The sequence below is a fragment of the Oreochromis niloticus genome, linkage group LG14 (genome assembly GCF_001858045.2).
Source record: "Oreochromis niloticus isolate F11D_XX linkage group LG14, O_niloticus_UMD_NMBU, whole genome shotgun sequence".
In the NCBI taxonomy this organism is placed as follows: Eukaryota; Metazoa; Chordata; class Actinopteri; order Cichliformes; family Cichlidae; genus Oreochromis; species Oreochromis niloticus.
The window spans coordinates 29,209,768-29,230,064 of NC_031979.2; the positions used below are offsets into that span (position 1 = coordinate 29,209,768).

Genomic DNA, 20,297 nt, shown 5'->3' on the forward strand with positions numbered 1-20,297 from the left:
TATATGCCATCGCTCAGCCTGGTGACAGTGAAGCCCCTGCTGTTAATGCTGTAGCTGTCCTCTGGTGTGATAAATATATATCCAGACACAAATGTAATGTACATGCATGTATACATCCTGAATGCATATATGTGCGTCACAGAGAGGAAGGCAGAGCAGTCATCTTTCATCTCTCATGGTCTTTTTTCTCAAAGCAAGTGGGAAAGCACCGGGGCGCTCACCTCCTCGACCAAAGTTACTCAGGTCATTTGGTCCCCCGGAGCTGCTGTTGACAGGCAGGCTGGTCGCTGGCCAAGAGTCTGCTAACCAGGGGTAGCCTGGATCACTGGCATTTAGCAAGCCTGGGCGGCTAAGTGGAAACAAAGGATCAAACAACAGATTAGATACAGGCCATAAAACTATATTACTACAAAAGGGTTTTTTTGTTTTGTTTGGTTTCATACAAGATTATCCCCAATTACACATTATACCCTGTTTAATTCTTTATTATGTTACTGGAACAGACACATACAGAAAATATGACAGCAATCAACAGCAAGAAATTGTGAAGACATCAAAAAAATTAAAACACATGTTTAAATGTTACTGTGCACACGCAAGTGTGTTTGTGGGAGATAAGCTTTCCATAAACCTCTGAAACTGATGAAACAAGTCTTCAGTATGGGGGGGAAACGCTATATAGATACATTTCTTCTCCCGCAAAGTTGGAATTCCTCCAGGCCCTTTAATTTCTGTTCCTGCTGAGCCTTTGTCACATTTTCCGAGTTATTAATGCAAAAGCACACCGTGGGCAGACTAATGCATGCATTTGCGCTTTGCATAAAAGTGCAGCAGTACATGCTGACACCCACATGTATATATTTCCTAATTCATTAATGTCTTGCCCCTTCTGCTGTGTTTTCCCATCAACCCCTTGTGGTGATGTCCAGACAGTCTAAATCTTATTTGATAGGGAGTGAGACCTCGGCCCTGGAACCGGCTTGTGGGATGTCTGTCTAAGGGAGAGGGCAGGTCCATTTAACAGGTGTTGTGTCCCTCTTGAGGGGTGAGAGCTATAAAAGCAGTCATCACGACTTTAACCTGTCACGGGTGACTGCTGGGAGGCCATTAGGGCCACTTTACTGTACAATCACGTCTAAGGCTCGTTACCATGAGGAACACAGATGGAGTAAAATGAGAATGAAAGATGCCGTTAAATGCCTTTGTTTTCAATTCACTGCCACACCACTTGCCACTTGTGAAACTGATTAAAATGCAAAACAAAATTTCTAACTGCGTAATCACTAGTGTACCTCGTTAGACAAATGATCCTCAGCCGGTATATTCAGTATATACTGCAGACCCCTCAGTTAGCAGCAGACTGCAGATATGTGTGCGCTCTGAGAAGCTGTGTAACACAGTAGTTACCAGTCAAGCTGCCTGATGGGATTTTTTTTTTTTGCCTTAGCTCCAGAGGGGTGATGTGTTGGCTCTCAGGGACTGCGCGCGAGTCAGGCCCTGAGGACAAGGGCAGGTAATGGCATTGCTGCAGTCACTCTCTCCTAAGCCACAAGTTCTAATGAGAAGATGCTGTTTCCACAGTGGGGGGAGTCCAAATGAACTGCAGCCCTGGCAAGCTAAGAGCCCTCGTTGTGGTTCCTGAATGCCAAAACAGGCCCTCGGGGGAGACAAGTCATTCAAATTGATGGCTGTGCATCAGACACATGCACTTTTATAGGGTAATACATCTTCCAAGCCATCTCGTCCTTCTACCTCTGTTTCTGGCTGTCTTGTTACTCCATCACCATTATTTTCTCTCGCCACACTCTCTTTCTCTAACCTTATTTTTCACCTGTTTTGGGGCAAAACTACAAACAGCTGAAAAAGAACAGACATTGTTTATTTTGTTGACTCCAGTAATAGCGCGGAAATGCACGCAGCTATAGGCTTGTGCTCCAGCATGTCCTCCCCCAGCCCACTTGAGGAAGACCATTTGAAAGACAAGGAGCTGACAGAGGAAATGGCTGCATCGTCCTTGTATTCATCACAAAGCAGCATTTCTTCTAAGGATAATTAGAATAAGACTGATTTCTGCCACGGACTCGCTATATGTGTATGTGAGTGTGTGCATGTGTGTATTCCAATAGTGGGGTAATGGAGAAGGGCTGGAGGACAGACACAGGGTCATACGTTTAATGAAAAGTTGACACCTAACTCTTAATCCATGCCTAACCTAGAATGGATGGCAACCTTGGCAGGAGAAATTTGATTTGGAGCATTTCTTCTTCTTGTTAGATATTTCAGTTACTTGTGATGAGGAGGAAGGAAACCATAAATACTGCCTAAGATGCCTGACACGGAGCTTCCCATAAATAAGCCAAGTGAGAGAGATTAATTCCAAAGCAACTTCATAAATCAAGCGTTTATGGTCCCACAGACAAGTGAATAGAACTTGGATTAAAAGTCTAGACATTAGCTAACACTTAGCACAAGGGGAAACACAGATTACTTTCTAGATTAACTCTGAGAGAACATGTTGTCGTTTAGTATTCCGGGATGTGAAGGAATCTCCATAGCAACAGTGTCAGTGAAACCTGTTCACTGCGGTGCGCATCCCATGCTCCCTGCCGATCGGAGTAAATCTGCTGTGCTAAAATATTGATCAGCGCTGAGATAGGAAGTTATTACTACCTTCTAATTACCATCTCCTTATTGGCAGGGGGATAAGAAATGAACCCTTATCAGCTTTTATCAATTTCAGCTGAGCAGCCAAAGTCAAATGGTCCAGGTCTACCAATCTGCAGCCTATTCATCTTCCATGAATCATTTATTTTGTGATCGATTAAGTGTAATTGTTCAGTCAGAGCAATTTGGCAGGAGCCAATGAGAAACTAGAAACAGACGTGGTTTAATTTGCTATTGTCTAATTAATGCAATAAACATCTCAGGCAACACATGAACACTTTTTCCCCAAGATATTCTGTTCCACATTTTCACTCTCAGGGCAGATGGGGAAGTAGCAACATCTGGGATTTGATGACAATAGAGTGACTAATGGATCAGAGGCTTGTGCGAGGGCTCCAGACTGCATCCCAGTGTTGTGAAAATTATGGAAGTCACTGCTTCTGACTAAAGATATGACAAATATAGAGCAGCAAAAATACAGACATTTCAAATCCCATTCGCTGGAGTGAGAATCAGAACCACTTATGTGGAAAATTGAAGGAAAAATACTTCAGCGGAAAGTAGATGAGAAACGGCATGGCAAGTGGCGTGGCTAATTCATTAAGAGATTGCTGGCAGCTGACAGAACAATACAAACAAAATTGTCCACAGTAGCATCCAGTTGTATGCACAGAAAATGGGAAAATTTGGAAAAAAAAAAAGCATAAATATAAAAAAAAATTGCTGAAACCAGACTGCAGAGCAGACACATTCCCAAAAGCCCAGATACACTCAGGGTCAGTTTTAGTTGCAGACTCTCACTGAGTGTTTGAGATCTGGAGATTCTACCTAGTCAGGTGTGATAAGCAGTAGATAGACAGAAGCCTGGGATTCTCCAGGGAGTCTCTTGAATACCTACAAAGGCTCTGTAACTGGTGTCATTGAGATGTGCCCTATTCACCATAGCCCCTCTAACACAGAGTGAAATGGAGCAGGCTGTATGGGGGTGCAAGAGGGGTACCTCCACACACCTCTCCCCTGGGTAATTATTTTTACATTATTACATGTGCTCAGATCCCAGCCGCCCACGCAAGGTGACAGGCAAATTTATCACTCCAGAGGGCTTCGGGGTTGCCTGTAGCCAGCAGCGGAAGATAAATGACAAAATAAAAGCACTCTATGCTTAAATTGTTTCTGTTAATTCCGTTGAGGAGATTTATGAGTTCATCTACCGATGCATGAATGGAGATGTGGTTGAAATGTATATTTCTATGCGTGTTTGCATGGTAGGCACACAACAGGTATCGGTTATCAATCAATCTATTAGACATTTAGAAGTGCTGGGATCAAAAGCAGCTTGCTGAGGACTTCATGCATAACTATGGAGGAAAGGCTGAGTAAAGCCAATGACATAGGGAAGTAAATAATTATAACATAAGGATTTTTTTTACTCATTTTAGATGAGACTGCACACAAATGTGTAGAATGCGTTTCAGATTCAGTTTCATGCGATACTCACCTTCCATTGCTCATCAGCCCCCCATCAACTCTCTGGAATGTCACTAAAGAGAAGAAAGAAAAAGGGAAAAAAAATACCAGATATTAAGTTTTTCAGGTATAACATAAAGCAAACCAGGGTTTGTTTCCATAAGAAAGGAAAGAAATATTGTCTTTTTAGTATTGCCCATTTTGCTCTTGTGCTTCAATAGCTATGTATTCATCTTTTTCATGCACGACATGATAGTTGATGGATTCACAAAGGGGTGCAGATGTCCGTCTGCATCCAATGTCTTTCTCTTTTTTTAACAGCTATGAAGAGGACTGCATATTGCTTTGCTTTGCATAAGTGGAGACGTCATGTGTTCCTCAAGGACAAGATGCCTGATGAGAGGGAAAACTCATTTCATTTTTTTTTATTTTGCTGCTGTGTTATTATCAGATTTGTGATTAAATCTCAAACCAAAAAAAAAAAAAAAAGATTAGAAATGGCAGAGGCTTCATTAATCACACAGAGTTTTCTATCTACAAGAGTAGAGGCTGAGCTGCTGATGCTTTTTGGCTGGCAGGGCTCCCCAGAAGGTATGCATGTGGCCTGTTTCATTACAGCGATCTACAGATAACAAGGGCGCTCTTAGTCGGAGGCTGGTAAAACTGCGTGGCCGAAAGTGAGAGACGACTGTGAAGGATCCATTTCATCTCTGTTGTGATGGCAAAGCAGCAGTGAGAGTTCTAAGCATGTAAGAACTTCAATGGATCACAGGAAACACAGAAAAGCAGCAAGAGTTTTGGAAACCACCTCATACCAATGAGGGGGGAAAAATGAAAAGGGAGGGAAATAAGAGAGCTGGTTTACTTAAGAGAGCAAAGGAAAGCTGTTAGTAATTTGGCTCATTTGTTCCACAGATGGAGATTAAAGAGAGAAGAAGGCTGAACATTCCCCCTTTTTTTCTGTTTCATTCAAGTCGGTTCCACAACAAGCCTAGGCATGGGCAAAAGAGGGGGCTTTTCTGTGGGTGACGTAGTAACAGAAGACAGACAGAGGAAACTCCCACAACAGATTAGAGAGACTGCTACACTTTAATGTATCACCAACATTACCTAAGCTTACTTAATCCAATTTTCACTCTCGTAACCACAATTCCAGGCTTTCAAATGAGAGCGAGACAATTTAAATTCTGTCAAGCATGCATGTTGGAGAGTTGAAAGTTTATTTACTACATTAGGGTTTAAGCAAGTGAACACCAGCAGGTGGAATTAAAATACTTTGTTTTACCCAGATAGAGCCAACATCGCAAGTCTGCTAGAATAAAATAGATCTCCGAGAGCTCAAGACAGAAACCGCATTCTTTATTCAGTGAAATCCAAAGCCGCTTCTCTTTGTTCCCCACCACCAAACTTGCATTAAAGAATACTCAGTTGTTTGAGTGAGGACTGACAGGCGGGTGTGAGGGGGAGGCAGTGCAGCGGGAAGGCCTCTGAAGTCCCTATCTGTGCTCGGGCACATTTCTGGGCTGCTGTGGAATACTTTTATGTTAGCCAGAGTGACATGGCGGCAGGGCTGTGCTTCTCGCCTCCGTCTTCAAGATAAGGACTTTTTTTTTTCCCAATATGAATACAGATTAATCCCCTTTAATAAGCACTGATCGTGGGTGGAGGTGGGGGTGGGAGTGGCATAATCAGCATATAAAAATTCCATCAAATCTAATTTTTGCTGGCCGCGTGCCTCAACATAGTTGTGATTTACCACTCCTGTGGAGACAGCTTTAGAGGGCTGAGACTGGACATGCTCAACACATCAACTAATTGTCAATGCAGACAAGAGCACTGTAAGACTCTCCAGCACCACTTTGACTCCCATTCAAAATATCACCCTCCAATTTATGCTCTGTTTGCCCTTGTTTGTTCTTGCTACTCAACACTCTTTGTGAAAAAACCTGCTCTCTCTTTAGAGTGTTTTCCAAGCAAATGTCCTGCAAGGGATGCTGTGATACTTCACAAAAGTAATTAATTAGTGAAGGAAAAAAAAACTGTAGTTTATTTTTTATAATATTTTAAATATTTAAACCTTCCAACTGCTACTCTTCTCTTCCTTTTCTTATTCAGATGAATCATTTATACACTTTGGACTCCTCTTAAACTGAATTAGCTAAAAGATGATAACATACACTCACGAAATCGGCCCATTAAAAATGTAATGTTACTCAAGGAAGGCAAACATGTTGTCACAGTAGTAGAGGAATCGCCACAAATAAGGAACACAAAACTCAGAAAGGAAACGGCACCCAGCTGACTAGATGACATCAAAGGAAAGCAGATGCATTATTTCCAACACAATTTCAATCTCGAAAAAAGAGAAAACAAAGAGGGATATGACTGTTTAAGGAGAAGGGAAATGGACAGTCTGACCGTACCCCACAAAAATGCCACAAACAAAGCTACACAAATCAGAATGACTTGCCATTCAGAAACGGACAGCTTCAATAGAAATACACACAAATACAACACGACATGGAATAAAGTTGTGGTTTGAGCAGGAAAAAAAAGAGTTTAAGTTTGCAGGGCCCAGATCATGGCCAATAACAAACTGAAATGTTTTTTCACTTCTATTTTTGATTCTCTGATGGCACACATTGCGTTCACCAGCATGAGGTTTCAATTTGCATTAGCCATGACCGTAAGTGTGACAGTTCAAACATATGCACTAGAAGCGGGCAGGAGATGAAGCTGTATTTAGGTGGGGGGAGGAGACGGGACAAATGAACAGTACCTGCAGGGGTGAAGGTGAAGGACTGAACTGCAAAACAAGAAGACAGAGAAGTTTTGTGTTAAAAGCCTGCAGAGGTAAGCAGTGCTTTAGGGGGGTATCTGCACACAAGGAACTGGGTCAAGCTGAGAGGTGCTGAGGGTCAGAGAATAGGAGACCACAACGTCACCCAGTGTGCAGAGCGACAGCCAGAAAGCAGCCAGCTCAGAGGCCACAGAGGTGTAAAGAGGGTGGCATAAACAAAATAAAACAGACACACACACACACACACATACAAATGTAACAAACAGAAATGAAGAGTAAATTAACCAAGTCAGCATATAGTAGCTCTTCTTGACTTGATCATAAAACATCATAAGAAAATATGGCTGCATAAATATGCGTTAGTCTTATTTAAAAGGAAAGAAATAACGCGAGACCACTCAGAGAATACAACACTAAGTTGTCAGTTCATTACCATTTTCTGTTCTCTAATTAAATCTTGTACTCCTGGCAGATTATGTGGACTTGGTGGTTGCTAGTATTGACAGGGGGTCTCTCAGTAAGATGTCAGGGTCAGTGTGTGGGAGGAGAACTGGACAAACCCAAGCTTCAGTGACCAGCAGAGAGTCCAGCCTGCCCACTCAGCTCCATCACCCTGGGCTAATAACCAACACGGTGGGTGGTTTTGTCAAAAACTGTGACCCTCTGGAAATGATTCATGCTGACATCTGTCTTCTTTTTGAGCTTTAACACAGTAGCCATCTCAGTCTCATCGCAGTGTTCTGATATATTTCATCAAGACTGCACTCATTAAAACTGAAAAACGATAATGTAGTTGTGGTAAAATACTCTTGCTTTGAAAGAGGAAGAAAATCACTTCAAAGTTAGAAGAGTGTGTTAAGCCACCAGAATGCATGAAAGTGTGATCAATCTAACCTGCATAGTTGCTCAGACCCTTTCTCTTCTTCCTCCTCCAGTAGAGCCAGATGCTGAAGCCCATGAGGATGACCCAGCAGGCCCCCCCAATACCGGCGATAAAAGCAGGTTGTTTCACCACATCTGTGATCTGCTCTGTGATGCTGTTGTTCCGGTTTCCATGTATAATCACGTCCCGAAACTCTTTACCTGTTTGTGCAGGAACACAAAGGCGGCGCTTATATGATGCTGGCTGGATAGTTACTGAGAAAAACCATAAAGATTTATGCCGTTGTGTATCATTTGATTTTTCAAGGTGAAGGTTAATGCACAAATACTGACAAGCTTAGAAATATTTCACTTTTTTCCCACACCTACAGAAACATAAAGGTTAGCTAGATTAAGCTGAAAGAAAGTGTGTCTGTTACATTTCAGCTACTATTGACCAGAGAAGCAGGACGTACTGTCGATCTAAAGGATGTGCAGTAAAATATATTTTACAGACTGAAAAAGACAAAGCTTAAAAGCTTATAACAAACCCCCAGGTGAGCAGGTTGTTTGCTTAGTTTAGCCCCCAATTCCCTCCACAGCTGGTAAAACACACTGTGAAATGAGATGAGAGGACCCTGGTCTGTATTGATCTCCAATTGCAGCTCAGCCTGACCAGCGTGCTTGATGATATCTCTTGCAGCATGGTAGGAAAAGTGCAAACCGCACGCTATTAACATTCCCATACAGTGACAAGAAAAAAATGTACACTTGTAAGGATAACAACGCACATATGTCTGCATATGCACGTGCAAAGATGCTCAAATGCTCATGTTCTTTACATTACCAACCACATGAACACAACTATTTGCACGTCCACAGACAGGCAAACACAACATATCATAACTGTAAGCTCACGGCTCTGCTCTCGGAGATGGATTATGTGAGTGACGCTGGGGAAATAAGAACATGCTGCGGGCCAAGCCATCAGTTATGGGTCAAATCAGGCACAATCTGCCATAGCTCCACATAAATCACATCCAGTCAGACCACATATCAAAATAATAGTATTTTAACAATATCATTCATTTGGTAATTCCCAGACTTTCATGACAAAAAGTAATGATATTTGCTCAATTCCTAAGATTATTATTGCAAAAATTTTATTTGATACACGAATATCATTCACTAAGGATTAAAAAAAGAAAGGGAAATTTGATGTCTATCAGTCAGTCTTACCAATGATAATAGGCTGGGGTTCACTCTTCACTCCAACCCCTGCACTTGTGCTGGCAGCCACTTCCACATGGTACACTACTCCTACCTGCAGCCCACCCACCACTACAGAGCGTATGGCTGCATCCACTGTCTTATTAACATGGAAACGCGTCTCATTCCCAAGACACCAGATCTGAAGTGGAAAAGGACAAAAATAAGTGATGTCTTTCGCTTTGTGTGACTTAAATGAGAATCCATGCTGACGTGCTGGGACCAACCTTGTACTCTTGGATGATGCCGTTCTGGTGATCGGGTGGCGGGGGGTCCCAGGAGATGCTTATGGAAGTGCTGTTCTGGTTTCCAACGGTCAGAACTGTTACCTGCTGAGGAGGGGCACTGGGAGCTGAAAGAGGAGGTGCAAGTATCCTGGTCAATAGTCAAATACACTATCCATCAGTTACGGCAAAGAGAATCAAAACAGAAACGAGGATGCACATCACAGACACATATTTTTGTACGCCCTGATATTCTATAAGGACGACCCAGGTGACCGAAGCTTGCCATGATGTTTCATTAGAGGGGGATTTACATAAAAAGCAGAGCAGATCTGATACTGTGATAACCTGTCTTTAATATTTTACAATGGTTTAATATATCATCCTTATTTCCAGCTTGGTAGGTTTGCACAGAAAATACTGATATTGATTTGTAGAAAAATGGCCTGGCATAGTCAGGCAAGCACTCGCAGTCACACTAAGACTCTAGCATTGACCAGGGTGGCACACGGGTCAATGAGCTTATAGGATGAAGTGCAGACAAGAAGGAAATATGAAAAAAATACATTTTAGGAAAAGGAAACAAAGTCTCAGTAAACATATTGACTGATTCCATCGATCAGCGAGATGAAACTAAAGCTAGTAGGTGAGGATCAGAGGGACGCTTCAGGGTGATGCCCATGTAAGTGAAATCTGCACAATCCACAGGCAGCCAGACAGGTCCAAGCTTTCATAAACCTCTGTTGTTATTCTGATGGCAACAATCTTCTGACCCCACAAGGGGTAAAAGGAAAAATAAATAACAGTTGGCCCAACTGGAAATAACGTTTTAAAAATAATGTTTTCTCATTTCCACAGTGGCTGGCAGGGGTGCAGCACCACAGCAGAATACTGACAGGTCAATTACTCCTGTGCTGCCGCTCTCTCACCTCACCTCCATCCAAAATGGCACGTGTCACCCTGTAAATCTGTGCTCATCCCTCAGTGCAATTGGCCACACCAGCCCCCAGAGAGCCAGAAGGCCCTGGCATGGTAGAAGATGAATGGGTCCAATGATGAACCCAACACCTTAGCCAGATTAGAAACAATCTTCCAAGGGAGCATCTGATCAACCATCAAGCTCTGGGCTCTCCAACACCGAACTACATTCAGGTGACGAAGTGCTGGATTTGTGCACGGCAGTCATCAGAAGCAATGTCGTTCAAAGTTAATGTTATGAATGATTTAGCAGCTTATTATCATGCATATTTGTGCTAAACAATACACATTTTTCATTAGAGGCCTCAGAGGCTGCGCTAATAGAGCCATTAGCAGAGTGATGTATGGCAGGCAGGAATGTGACCCTCTGTCTCGCATGCACATGGCATGCTGTGCTAGATGATGAAGGAATACAAACATGTCATCCATACAAAAAAGGAGCCAATAGCTATTGAAAAGACTGGGTGTGGGATCTCCCAAGAGATCAATGTACTGTAGATCATTAGTCTAGAAATGAACATTTATACAAACATTACTGATTTCCCTTCCCCTTAAATAAGAATTACTCTGCATAAAACATGATCCTCTGCGGTGACTTCTTAGACAATTATGCAGTGGGAATCAGATGGCAGTCAGAGTTCATTTATCAGCCATGATATGGCTGTCCAGATGGAGAGTGAGAGAATGTGTGAAAAAGGCAAAGGGAGACCACAAAGATGGACACAGGACTGGCGCGCTGAGCATACTATAACCCTGAATCTGCCTGGACGTACTCTGGGGATTCTTTAATTGTGTTAATGGGCAACCTAAGTTTTAATCACACTCTGAACTGGATTTCTCTATCTGTCTAGCCACACTTTCTCAGTAGTCCCAGGGACTCTGAAGAGCCTAGAGCCCTGTGTTTGACAGTGCATTAACTCTGACCAAGCGCAGCAGCAGAGTTATGGCAGAAAGTTGTTGAGATTGTGCAGGACCTGGATGCAGATAGGGAATATTATCAGCATTGGTAATAGCTGTGACATGTGGGTTTAGGAAACCTTAGGGAGATGTACCTTGGCATGTGTGACTTTAAGGTATGTGTGTGTTCGTGCCAGAGTGTGTGTTGGCGACAGCTATAACTTGATGGCAATTCGACTGCTGCAGTGAATGCACTAGCTGACCACAGGAGATATGGTCCCTTTGAGAAAGGGAAAATAAATGGGCCTGTCATCCCAACAGGATGTGAACTGTCTCCTGTCCATGCAGCCTGAATATGCAGTGGAAAGACAGGCTTCGCCTCCAGTATTAAGTGTCTGTATTTGTCTTTTTGTGCTGCTGTAGGTATGAAGTTATATGGTTAAAAGGTTGAAACAAGGTTGGTGGTTGTATTTCTGTTCCAGTGTACATCAAAGCAAAACAGTGTTATTGCAGGTTTTTTTAATTTGTAATTAATTTCAATGTAGTTTTTAGCAGGCACTAAACCCAAAAACAATTTTACATTTAGCTTCACTCTGTTTGCTCAGTTTTAGTTCACTACAATAAACTTAATCTAAATACATATCTGTCTGTGCGCCTGTTTATAATACAGTACCACATTGCTCTGTGGCCTTGTCAGAGCCTGTATGAATCAAGCTTTAGGTGACAGATCATCTTCACAGGAGGAAGTGTGAGCTGTGCCCAATCACAGCTCAGATCTGTGGCTGCTGGGTGATGGATTAGATGAAGGTTGGCACTAACACCACCAATCAAAAAAACAGCTGGAAGGTCAAAAAGTTGAGCATATCCTGGAAGCATGTTTAAACAACATACAGTTCTCAGTTTAAAAGAGGGGTGCCAATGAGATTGCAGCAAAAACTGACATGAAAGCAGCCTATGGGATCCTGTCACTCATCATTTGAGTGGATGTGCCACAGTTTGATTTTATTGCTCCTGACATACAGTAATATACATATAATCAGCAAGTTCTTCTACTTACCTTCCTCAGTGGTCCGTGCAGTCCTCGATTCACTGTCCATGCCCTGAAACTCATTGAAATAAGGCCGGACCTTGATCTCATAAACTATGCCTTTCTTGAGACCAGAGAGGATCACACTTCTCTCTGAGGGGACGTTCACATCCTGGGTCTGCCATGGTCCTGGTGATGGCAGTCCTGATGTCTGTCTGTAAAGAACTCTGTAACCCTGGATGAACTGGGACTGACGATCCACCTAAAGAGGTAAAGGAAGGCACAATTATTTTTTTATTTCAAAGAGAACTGTGCAGAGGAGATTAATAGATGCTACTTTGGGACATTTGATAGATAATATGCATTGATGTTTTTCTGCAATTCTTAAAGGGCTGCATGTATAACACTTTAGGGCTTTTATCACCAGCACTTCCACACTTTTCTCAATTAACACTCTGACATCATCTCATACCATAGATCCTACCACAAAGTGGTCCCCCCAACATTAAAAAGGCATTCCATGAAGGACATAGGAATGTCTCATGTGTATTATAAATGCTAAATAGTGGCACCATAAAGCAAGTCCTACTACATTTAGGACGTGGTGTGAATATAAGATTTTCATGCAGCAACAAATACCCCTGGGGACATGAGGAGGATACACAACAGAGATGATAACAGGAGATATGTCCCACAGAAAAGATGGAGAGACAGCAATTGTAATAGCCCCCTGAAATCCACAAAGGGTCCTTCGTCTAAAACTTGGACCCATTTAGCGAGACAGAAAAGGCTGAATTTATGCAGAGGAGGAACGGGTGCATAACTCACTGTAATGGCTTGTTAACAGTAGAAGAAGAAGTGAGCAGGGCTTTCAAGTGGGATGTTAAGCAGCTGTTTTTCACCAGTGTAGCCTGAGTAAATCAGCAAAATGGATTCCGTTCTTGGTGCACGAATTTTATTAATGGAATGATTTGGGAATATAAAAGCTTTCTGAGAGGGGCCCCTCTGTTTACTTAAAGGGTCCCAGCCACTGATTGATTAGGCAGCCGTGTTTTGTGTTGACTGTATGCTGCAATCATAAAGCAATGCTTTAGCATTAAATTAGCGAACAAGTCCACAGGGGTCAATAAAGATGTCACCAGGAAAACTGCTAATGTGGATAATTTGAAAATGCACTCCCTTTGTCACCAAGAGATTTATAGGACCACAATCAAAATAACCATGTACATATTATACAGTCTAAACACCGTAGTGTTTCTGTTCTCATTATTAAACAGATATAAAAATTTTAAAAAGTGTTTCACATTTGGCAAAATGTTCTAAAATTGGGCAAAAGTTTATTCTTATTTTGAAGCATCAGAAAGTGCATATAGGATATGGTGCAAGCAAAGGTTCCTGTTTGCAGATTACTACACTGTATTATAAAAACATTAATTTCAATCCGGTTTTATCTGATTAGTCCTTTATGTAAGCGGGAAGCAGCTGAAGACATGTGGAAGATAGATGAACAACCAGATGTCTCTGACATCTCTTTTGATGTTACTGTGGTTAATAAAACCATTTTGCAGCTATCTGATGTTCAGTTACTTTTAAGTTCCCATTTACAATATTTCAAAGCTGCAGTCTTAGGGAATAACCTGACAAAAATTTCCTGGCATAAAACAAATCCTAGCCTCAAGGAGCACCTTCTGGCTTCAAAGAGGAATATTTAATGCCAACTATCTTGACTGTGACTCAATTTTGCACAATCAAAGAATCACAATATACGCTCTTGCAGTGCACAGACTCAACTAAGGTCTGAGCAGGCAAAGCTATACTTACTGTCCATGTGACCTGAATGGTTGTGGGACTCAGGACAACAGGGTTGTGCAAGCGAACTATGACCTCGCCGAGCTCCTTCTGTACATGTCTGTGGTCCACACCCTGAGCTGGAGGGCTTATATCTGCAAGAGAACAAGAAAGTAAAAATGAGAAAGAGAAGTCCCAAAGTAAAGTCAAAGAGAGTAAAATGTTTCTTACTCTTCTTAAACTCTGTTCACTCAGCTCCACACAATAAACCTTGATTCATCACCATCAGAAGTGGAATGATAAAAGAAAGACTGAATAGACCAGTCGGATTTAACAAAGACGTGTACACTTGGTAATCACGACTTCATTTAAAAAGGAGCAACTTCATCTGCATTAAAATGACCTCATTCCATTTTGTATTAAGCACTTTTCTGCTCTAAAGAAAAGAAAGTAGAGTTGGGTTTGCAAAGTTCTTTAGACGTGCGACTTGTCTGCACTTACTGGGATCTGACTGAAAAACCACATCACTGAATGAACTCTGAATATACGACCCCTTAGACATACTGGATGGAAGATGAATGGACACCATGACACTATGTTCCAGCTCATTTCCCCCATGCATGTGTTTCAAGTTATAAGCAATAAAAAATTCCAGCATATGAGATACTGAGTGTGGCTGAAATGAGCCACATTTTGAGTTATTTACTGGAGGAAAAAAAGCCACAAATATCATTTCCTATATTTTAAAAAAAGATGCCTCATTTACACAACCCAGTGCAGTGATAAATAACATGGACACACCAAAGGAGCAAGACAGGCCAAACACAGTTAAAAGAAGTAAAAAATCAATTTATCATCAGTGCATGCTATTGTCAATCAACACTTCTATATATCATCTGAAGGTCTTCATCTCACCATGAGAGAGATAGGCTGCAAATCAAATTCACTTTTTTAGGATGGTATTAGCTTACATTTGACAGAGCATGGCCAAAGGATTGCTTGTGGGAGGGTGTTATCATCTCAATGCAATCTGACTGCAGACTGTCCAGTACTGTAATCAAATCATCTTTGGGTTTGGAGACAGTCATTTTCTTCTGTTATGATGATTAACATAGCAGGCATAGCACTAACTCTGTTAGGCCTTCCAAAAGTAGACATGGCTATTTTACATAATTGCTTAAGTGCAGCCTTAATGAGCTGAACTGTGATGAAAAATTTGACCTCTTGAAAGTTGTGCAGTGTTAGTGTCAGTATGACTGTTCACTGCAGACTGCTGAGATGGGCTGATAAGTATCAGAGTTTGGAGTGGAACACAGCGACCTTAATCTATCCTTAGAAACGGAAATCAAATTCAGCTTGTGGCTTATGACGAACCTATGCATGCATGCAGTGAATAAGTTAATGAAGTCGCTTCATATTAGTGTTATGTAAGGTACCTTGTGTTCTGACAGGATCAGACATGGGGCTTGGATCACTCAGGCCCTGGCTGTTCACAGCTCGCACCATGAACAGGTAGATGGTGTTTGGACGGAGACCTTTGACAGTGAACTGGGTGGTTTTGACGTGGTCTGCCACTGTTTGCCAGCTGTTGCTCACTGATTGACTACAGTGCAAGAGAAATAAAGTTATATCCGCAATCCATAGAATACCAAAGCTGATAGCTAGTGACTGGCGGTTTGATGGGAGTGGTAAAACAAACCTGAACGCTTCAATGACATAGGAGGAAACAGGAGATGCTCCAGCCAGCCCAGGCTGCCAGGACAGGGACACACTGTTCTTGGTGACGTCGGTAACTTGAGGTTTAGATGGTGGGCCTGGAAGCTCATTATCATCATGGTTCTTCATTATAATCACTCCACCTGATTCTGAAAGTTTCAGTGAAAAATACAACAAACAACCATTTTCATCAATAAACAGTAAAGTTAAAAAAAAATATCATGTCAATATCATGTCATCTTCCCCCGACCTACCTTTGACTTCCAAGAAGGCACTCCATGATGTTTCGCCACTGGAGCTGGTGGCCACACATGTGTAGATCCCAGAGTCTGCAAGCTAGAACACAGTGGAATAAAGACAGATATATAAATGAAAACCAGCAGCAAACAATATAAGCAGTAGTAAGGATTCCATTAATAACACTATTAGCGAAAGGGACATTTTAGTTCCCCCTCCTAAGAGCAGCAGTGACTGAATACGTGTTTCCGCCTATCGCTGACACAGTGAAACTGATGGGGGGACTTCTCCGGCTAGGCCCTGCGCTGGACAAACCATGTGTCATTTGTGAGTGCCTCAAAGTGCTGACGCTAATTTCCTAATGAATTCCATTTTCTACTCACCACCCTTCCATCACTTTTCCACTCCCCCTCCTTATTTCCCCACTGTCCTGCCGACCACAACAAAGACAGGCTAATTAATTTAGGGTGGCCAGCAAGAACCTCCTGGACCGATGACAGCTGGCTTGTCTCTCCATCCCTCTTAGGAACTTTGGTTGTTTGTTGGTTTCTGTCCCTGTGCCTTCCTTCCATTTATTAAATAACATGTCAGTGGTCACCGGTTTTGTCAAGCGTAATAGGTATTCCACTGAGGCCACAGAGTGCAGAAAGGGAGATGTGATTCTTCTAAATTTAATCTACTTGATACATTTGCGTGTGCATAAATGTGTGTGTATATATTCTGAACCACAGCTGGATTCCATCCAAGCCTTCACAGCTGAACTCAAATGGAGCTACCATGCCACTAAGTGATACAATCATGCAAGTTAAAAAGGGGAGTTTGGTACTTCTTGTATGCCCACTGGAAAAACCTTGTATCCTGGAGTCTTGTAAACATGACCATGCGGTTGCAAAGAACTGTTCAGACATTTTATTTTAATGCTGGTTTTAAGCTCTGCTACAAAGAAAGCACAATACTTTTAAGACATAGTAGCAGTTAGTAGCAGTAACTGTGACTTTAACACTAAAATCCTTTACCCTGATGTTTTTGATCTGCAGACTGCCCAGCTCCTGCAGCGACATGCGGGGGTCCTTTCCTAGTAGACTGACCCCATCCTTCAGCCAGCTGATGGAGGGGATAGGATCTCCTGAAGCCTGACACTTCAGTAGCGCCATACTGTCAACCCCCAGGGTCTGATTGGATGGGCCTTGGCGAATAATAGGCGGAGGTCTATCTGTGAGCACTGTGAAACAAAGAGGAAAATATGAGTGTTATCCATATTCTGTAGTTCAGATGAATGACGATGCTCATATAATGCGCATGACTATAAAATAAACTGAGTGATAGCACTGGTCATAAAACACACAGCGGGGGGCGGATGTTGGTATCTATCATAAAGTAGACTATTTTCTCTGCAGGTCTTGTAATTGTGCCACAGAACAATGATTCCTGTATTTCCAGGAAAGAAAAGCTGAGTAGTGTTTTCTTCTTTCATTGATGTGGCAGAGGGATGCTAAGCGGTTTCCAGTTACTGCCTGGGTAGCTTTATTTTTACACACTACTCTAGACTCTGTGGTACAGTTTGGCGGTGAGACACTGGCCTATTGAGTCAGTATGGTTCAGATAAATACTTCATTATGTGCAGTGTGGGGCACAATAAAAGGTGAATTTTAGAAAGTATGGAAACTGAACTCTTTATATCAAAAGAATCAGAGAAGGCAACCTTAATTTTTTTTATTATTTGGTTCCAGTTTCAATTTAAATGCTACAACTTTGATGGATTCCATTTATATGAGCAAATTCATTTGTTTTAATGTGCCAAAAAAGCCTTTGGGTAACATCTGTAAAATAGGGGATGTGTCAGAGGCGATCTCAGAGATTTAGTACTGTAGCACACAGGCAGTTTATATATTTAGAGTTGAATAATGTGGAGTCCCCCTGGCTTCGCAGAACCTACATTAATTAGAAAGTATGGATTAATGATGTCAGACCTGCAGGGGCTAATTACCAAGTACCTCAGTAACCTTTCAACACATTATCACACCTCGCTTGCAACCCTATTTTCTGTCCCGCAGTTACATCTGATAAAAGGAAGTGTTTCCAGATTATTCTCTCTACTTTCGTAGGTGCTTCGGGTCAAGGAGGTAGAGAGAAACCTGATATGTTATCCACCAGCCAAATATACTACATTAATTCCACGTTTTTTGTTTTTAGGCCTCTATAATAAGTAAGTAGGGCAAATGTGATCAAATGAATCAAAAGTAATAATGTAAAGTTGAAATCCAGCCAAGAGACAATTGAAAGCACCTGCTTCTAGCCAGGGACTCAGTAAGATACAGTTTGTCTTCTAATAGCATAGTTTGTCAAAGGTAAGATGCATTAAATTATAATGTGCAGCCATGTTTGTTAAAAGATGTTTAAAGCAACGTCCCTCACATTAATGCAGTCCTTACTTAATACAGTACACTGCTGTAAGACTCGGTTTGAAAGAAGCTAAAGCGCAAACAGAAGGCATGGTTTGGTCAAGGGTTTTGATGCATTTAATTTATGTGTTCATGGCATGTGGGAGTGACAAAGGGAGGAGGCAAAGCTCGACTAAGGCCTTGGGTCTCTGGATCAGGAATTTCTCATTACAGATCTCCTTGAACTCAACAGACTGCTGGCGGGACTCCGGGCAGTAAATCACATGAAGACTGCAGCAGGTGTGGCCATGACCTCACCCTGACCCCCACCACACTCTTTCCTCTTTTTCAGCTGATTTTATTCATTTTGCTAACATGTCATCAATAGCATATCTTGGCAAAAATTAAAGTGGGAGAGTTAAAATACTTTAACTATAAAAATGCTAGACATTTCACTCCAAAGTAAATGTGTTTTTCACCATACTGTCTACACTGAGTTATGGAGACATCCTGTATGTTGCCACCACCTGTCCACTATAGTGCCATTAAGTTGATCACACTGTGGCCCTGGTACTGCCACATGTGAGCTGGAAGTAGTATCACTAATATCCAAAAAGGATACCTGTATCTTTCTTTGTAAGACTTTGATAAAGTTCTTCAGTCTGTCAGAGACACTCATAAAGAATTTAAAGCCCAATCAGAGTTCAAACACTTGTGACTGTTATACCCGCGTGCCATGTGTACAAAATGTTTGTTTAAATAAAAATACAAATACAGCTGAAAAAGTGATAAGCAGGAATTTGAAGGGCACTTTCAATAATGTACCTGTACCCGACTCCAAAACAAAACAAAAAAAATGCCCATGCTGTGTTTTTAATCTTTTTGCTAGCAGGTACTTTAGCCAATATATGGATAGCTGTCTATCTTGCCATCACAATAGCTGATTAGATGCTCCCGTGCCTAGCAAGACAAAGTAATTCATTTCATAGAAAGCCACTGTCACTCTGTCACTCTCTTTCTCCTGCTCCCGCCCTCATACACATACATGTGGCTCACTCACTCACCAAACCGTTGACCATTAAACTTGAACAAACTCAAGGGCAATGCTCTATTTTCTTTCCAATAGGAAGACGAGGCATTTTTAATTAAATTGCATCAGGAAAGAAAGAAATAAGTGCACAGAGCAAAAACACAGTAACTGAAGGTTATGGACATACTGACATTTCTTCAACAATAGTTGAATTTTTCTTTGCACTTTGACTGTTTAAAAAATTCATTTGTACTTGTGCACCTACTGCACACACAAAGGTCTTGAAGGCCAAATTCCTACTTGCACTTAACAAGGCAATAGCCGTGTTGTAGCTAAAAGCTGACAAACTCAAGTCAGATGCCATCAGTGTCAGTATAAGTAATTTGTTTGGTGATGGTTCACCTGCCTCACCACATCTGCAGTGATACTAAGCAATGTGTCAGTGTGTAGTAGTGTGCTGGCATGGCAGAAGTTACATGTCAGGTTTTCCTCACCATCTGTGACCTCCAGTTGAGCCTTGGCGAGGATACTGCCTGCAACGGTCAGGGCCTGGCAAATATAGTAACCAGCATCTGCCCTCTGCACAGATGAGATGGTCAGGGCTCCGCTGGGCGACACCGAAAAGCGATTGTTGGGCTGCTGGGGTTGGTTGGGAAAGAGCAAATTCTGCAGGAAATGGAACAAACAGCCAATTAGTGAGAACATGGAAGCAGTTCAACCTGGAAGAATTACAAAAATGCTCACACATCCATCACCATCGAATCCACACATATACTGTGCACACTCACATGCAAACACATCCGACTATTAGTGTAATCACAGCATGAACAATTCTCTCTTTGACTATGTGAACCGACTTCACGAGCTGCAAAACATGTTTGATGACTTGGTTTCATACTTATTCTTGGGCCAAGCCAGTGGCTCCACTCTCTTAGGAAGGGAACTTTTGCTCTTGTTG

General features: G+C 41.9%; 1 protein-coding gene across 10 annotated transcripts in view; it reads right to left on the reverse strand.

Moving 5' to 3' along the window:
- robo2 (roundabout, axon guidance receptor, homolog 2 (Drosophila)) overlaps positions 1–20,297 on the reverse strand; it is a 258,926-nt gene that overhangs the window by 20,953 nt on the left and 217,676 nt on the right. For 6 of the 10 annotated variants that reach the window (XM_019345219.2, XM_019345215.2, XM_019345214.2 and 3 more), the window contains 13 exons: positions 19,834–20,005; positions 16,945–17,150; positions 15,946–16,027; positions 15,675–15,840; positions 15,412–15,578; positions 14,009–14,130; positions 12,218–12,449; positions 9,289–9,413; positions 9,032–9,203; positions 7,826–8,014; positions 6,911–6,937; positions 4,163–4,205; positions 222–349 (listed from right to left, as the gene is read on the reverse strand). In XM_019345219.2, coding sequence (XP_019200764.1) covers positions 222–349; positions 4,163–4,205; positions 6,911–6,937; positions 7,826–8,014; positions 9,032–9,203; positions 9,289–9,413; positions 12,218–12,449; positions 14,009–14,130; positions 15,412–15,578; positions 15,675–15,840; positions 15,946–16,027; positions 16,945–17,150; positions 19,834–20,005 — 1,831 coding nt within the window. The remainder of the gene's footprint in view (positions 1–221; positions 350–4,162; positions 4,206–6,910; positions 6,938–7,825; positions 8,015–9,031; positions 9,204–9,288; positions 9,414–12,217; positions 12,450–14,008; positions 14,131–15,411; positions 15,579–15,674; positions 15,841–15,945; positions 16,028–16,944; positions 17,151–19,833; positions 20,006–20,297) is intronic. The other 4 variants (XM_019345221.2, XM_019345220.2, XM_019345217.2 and 1 more) reach the window with 1 other exon arrangement.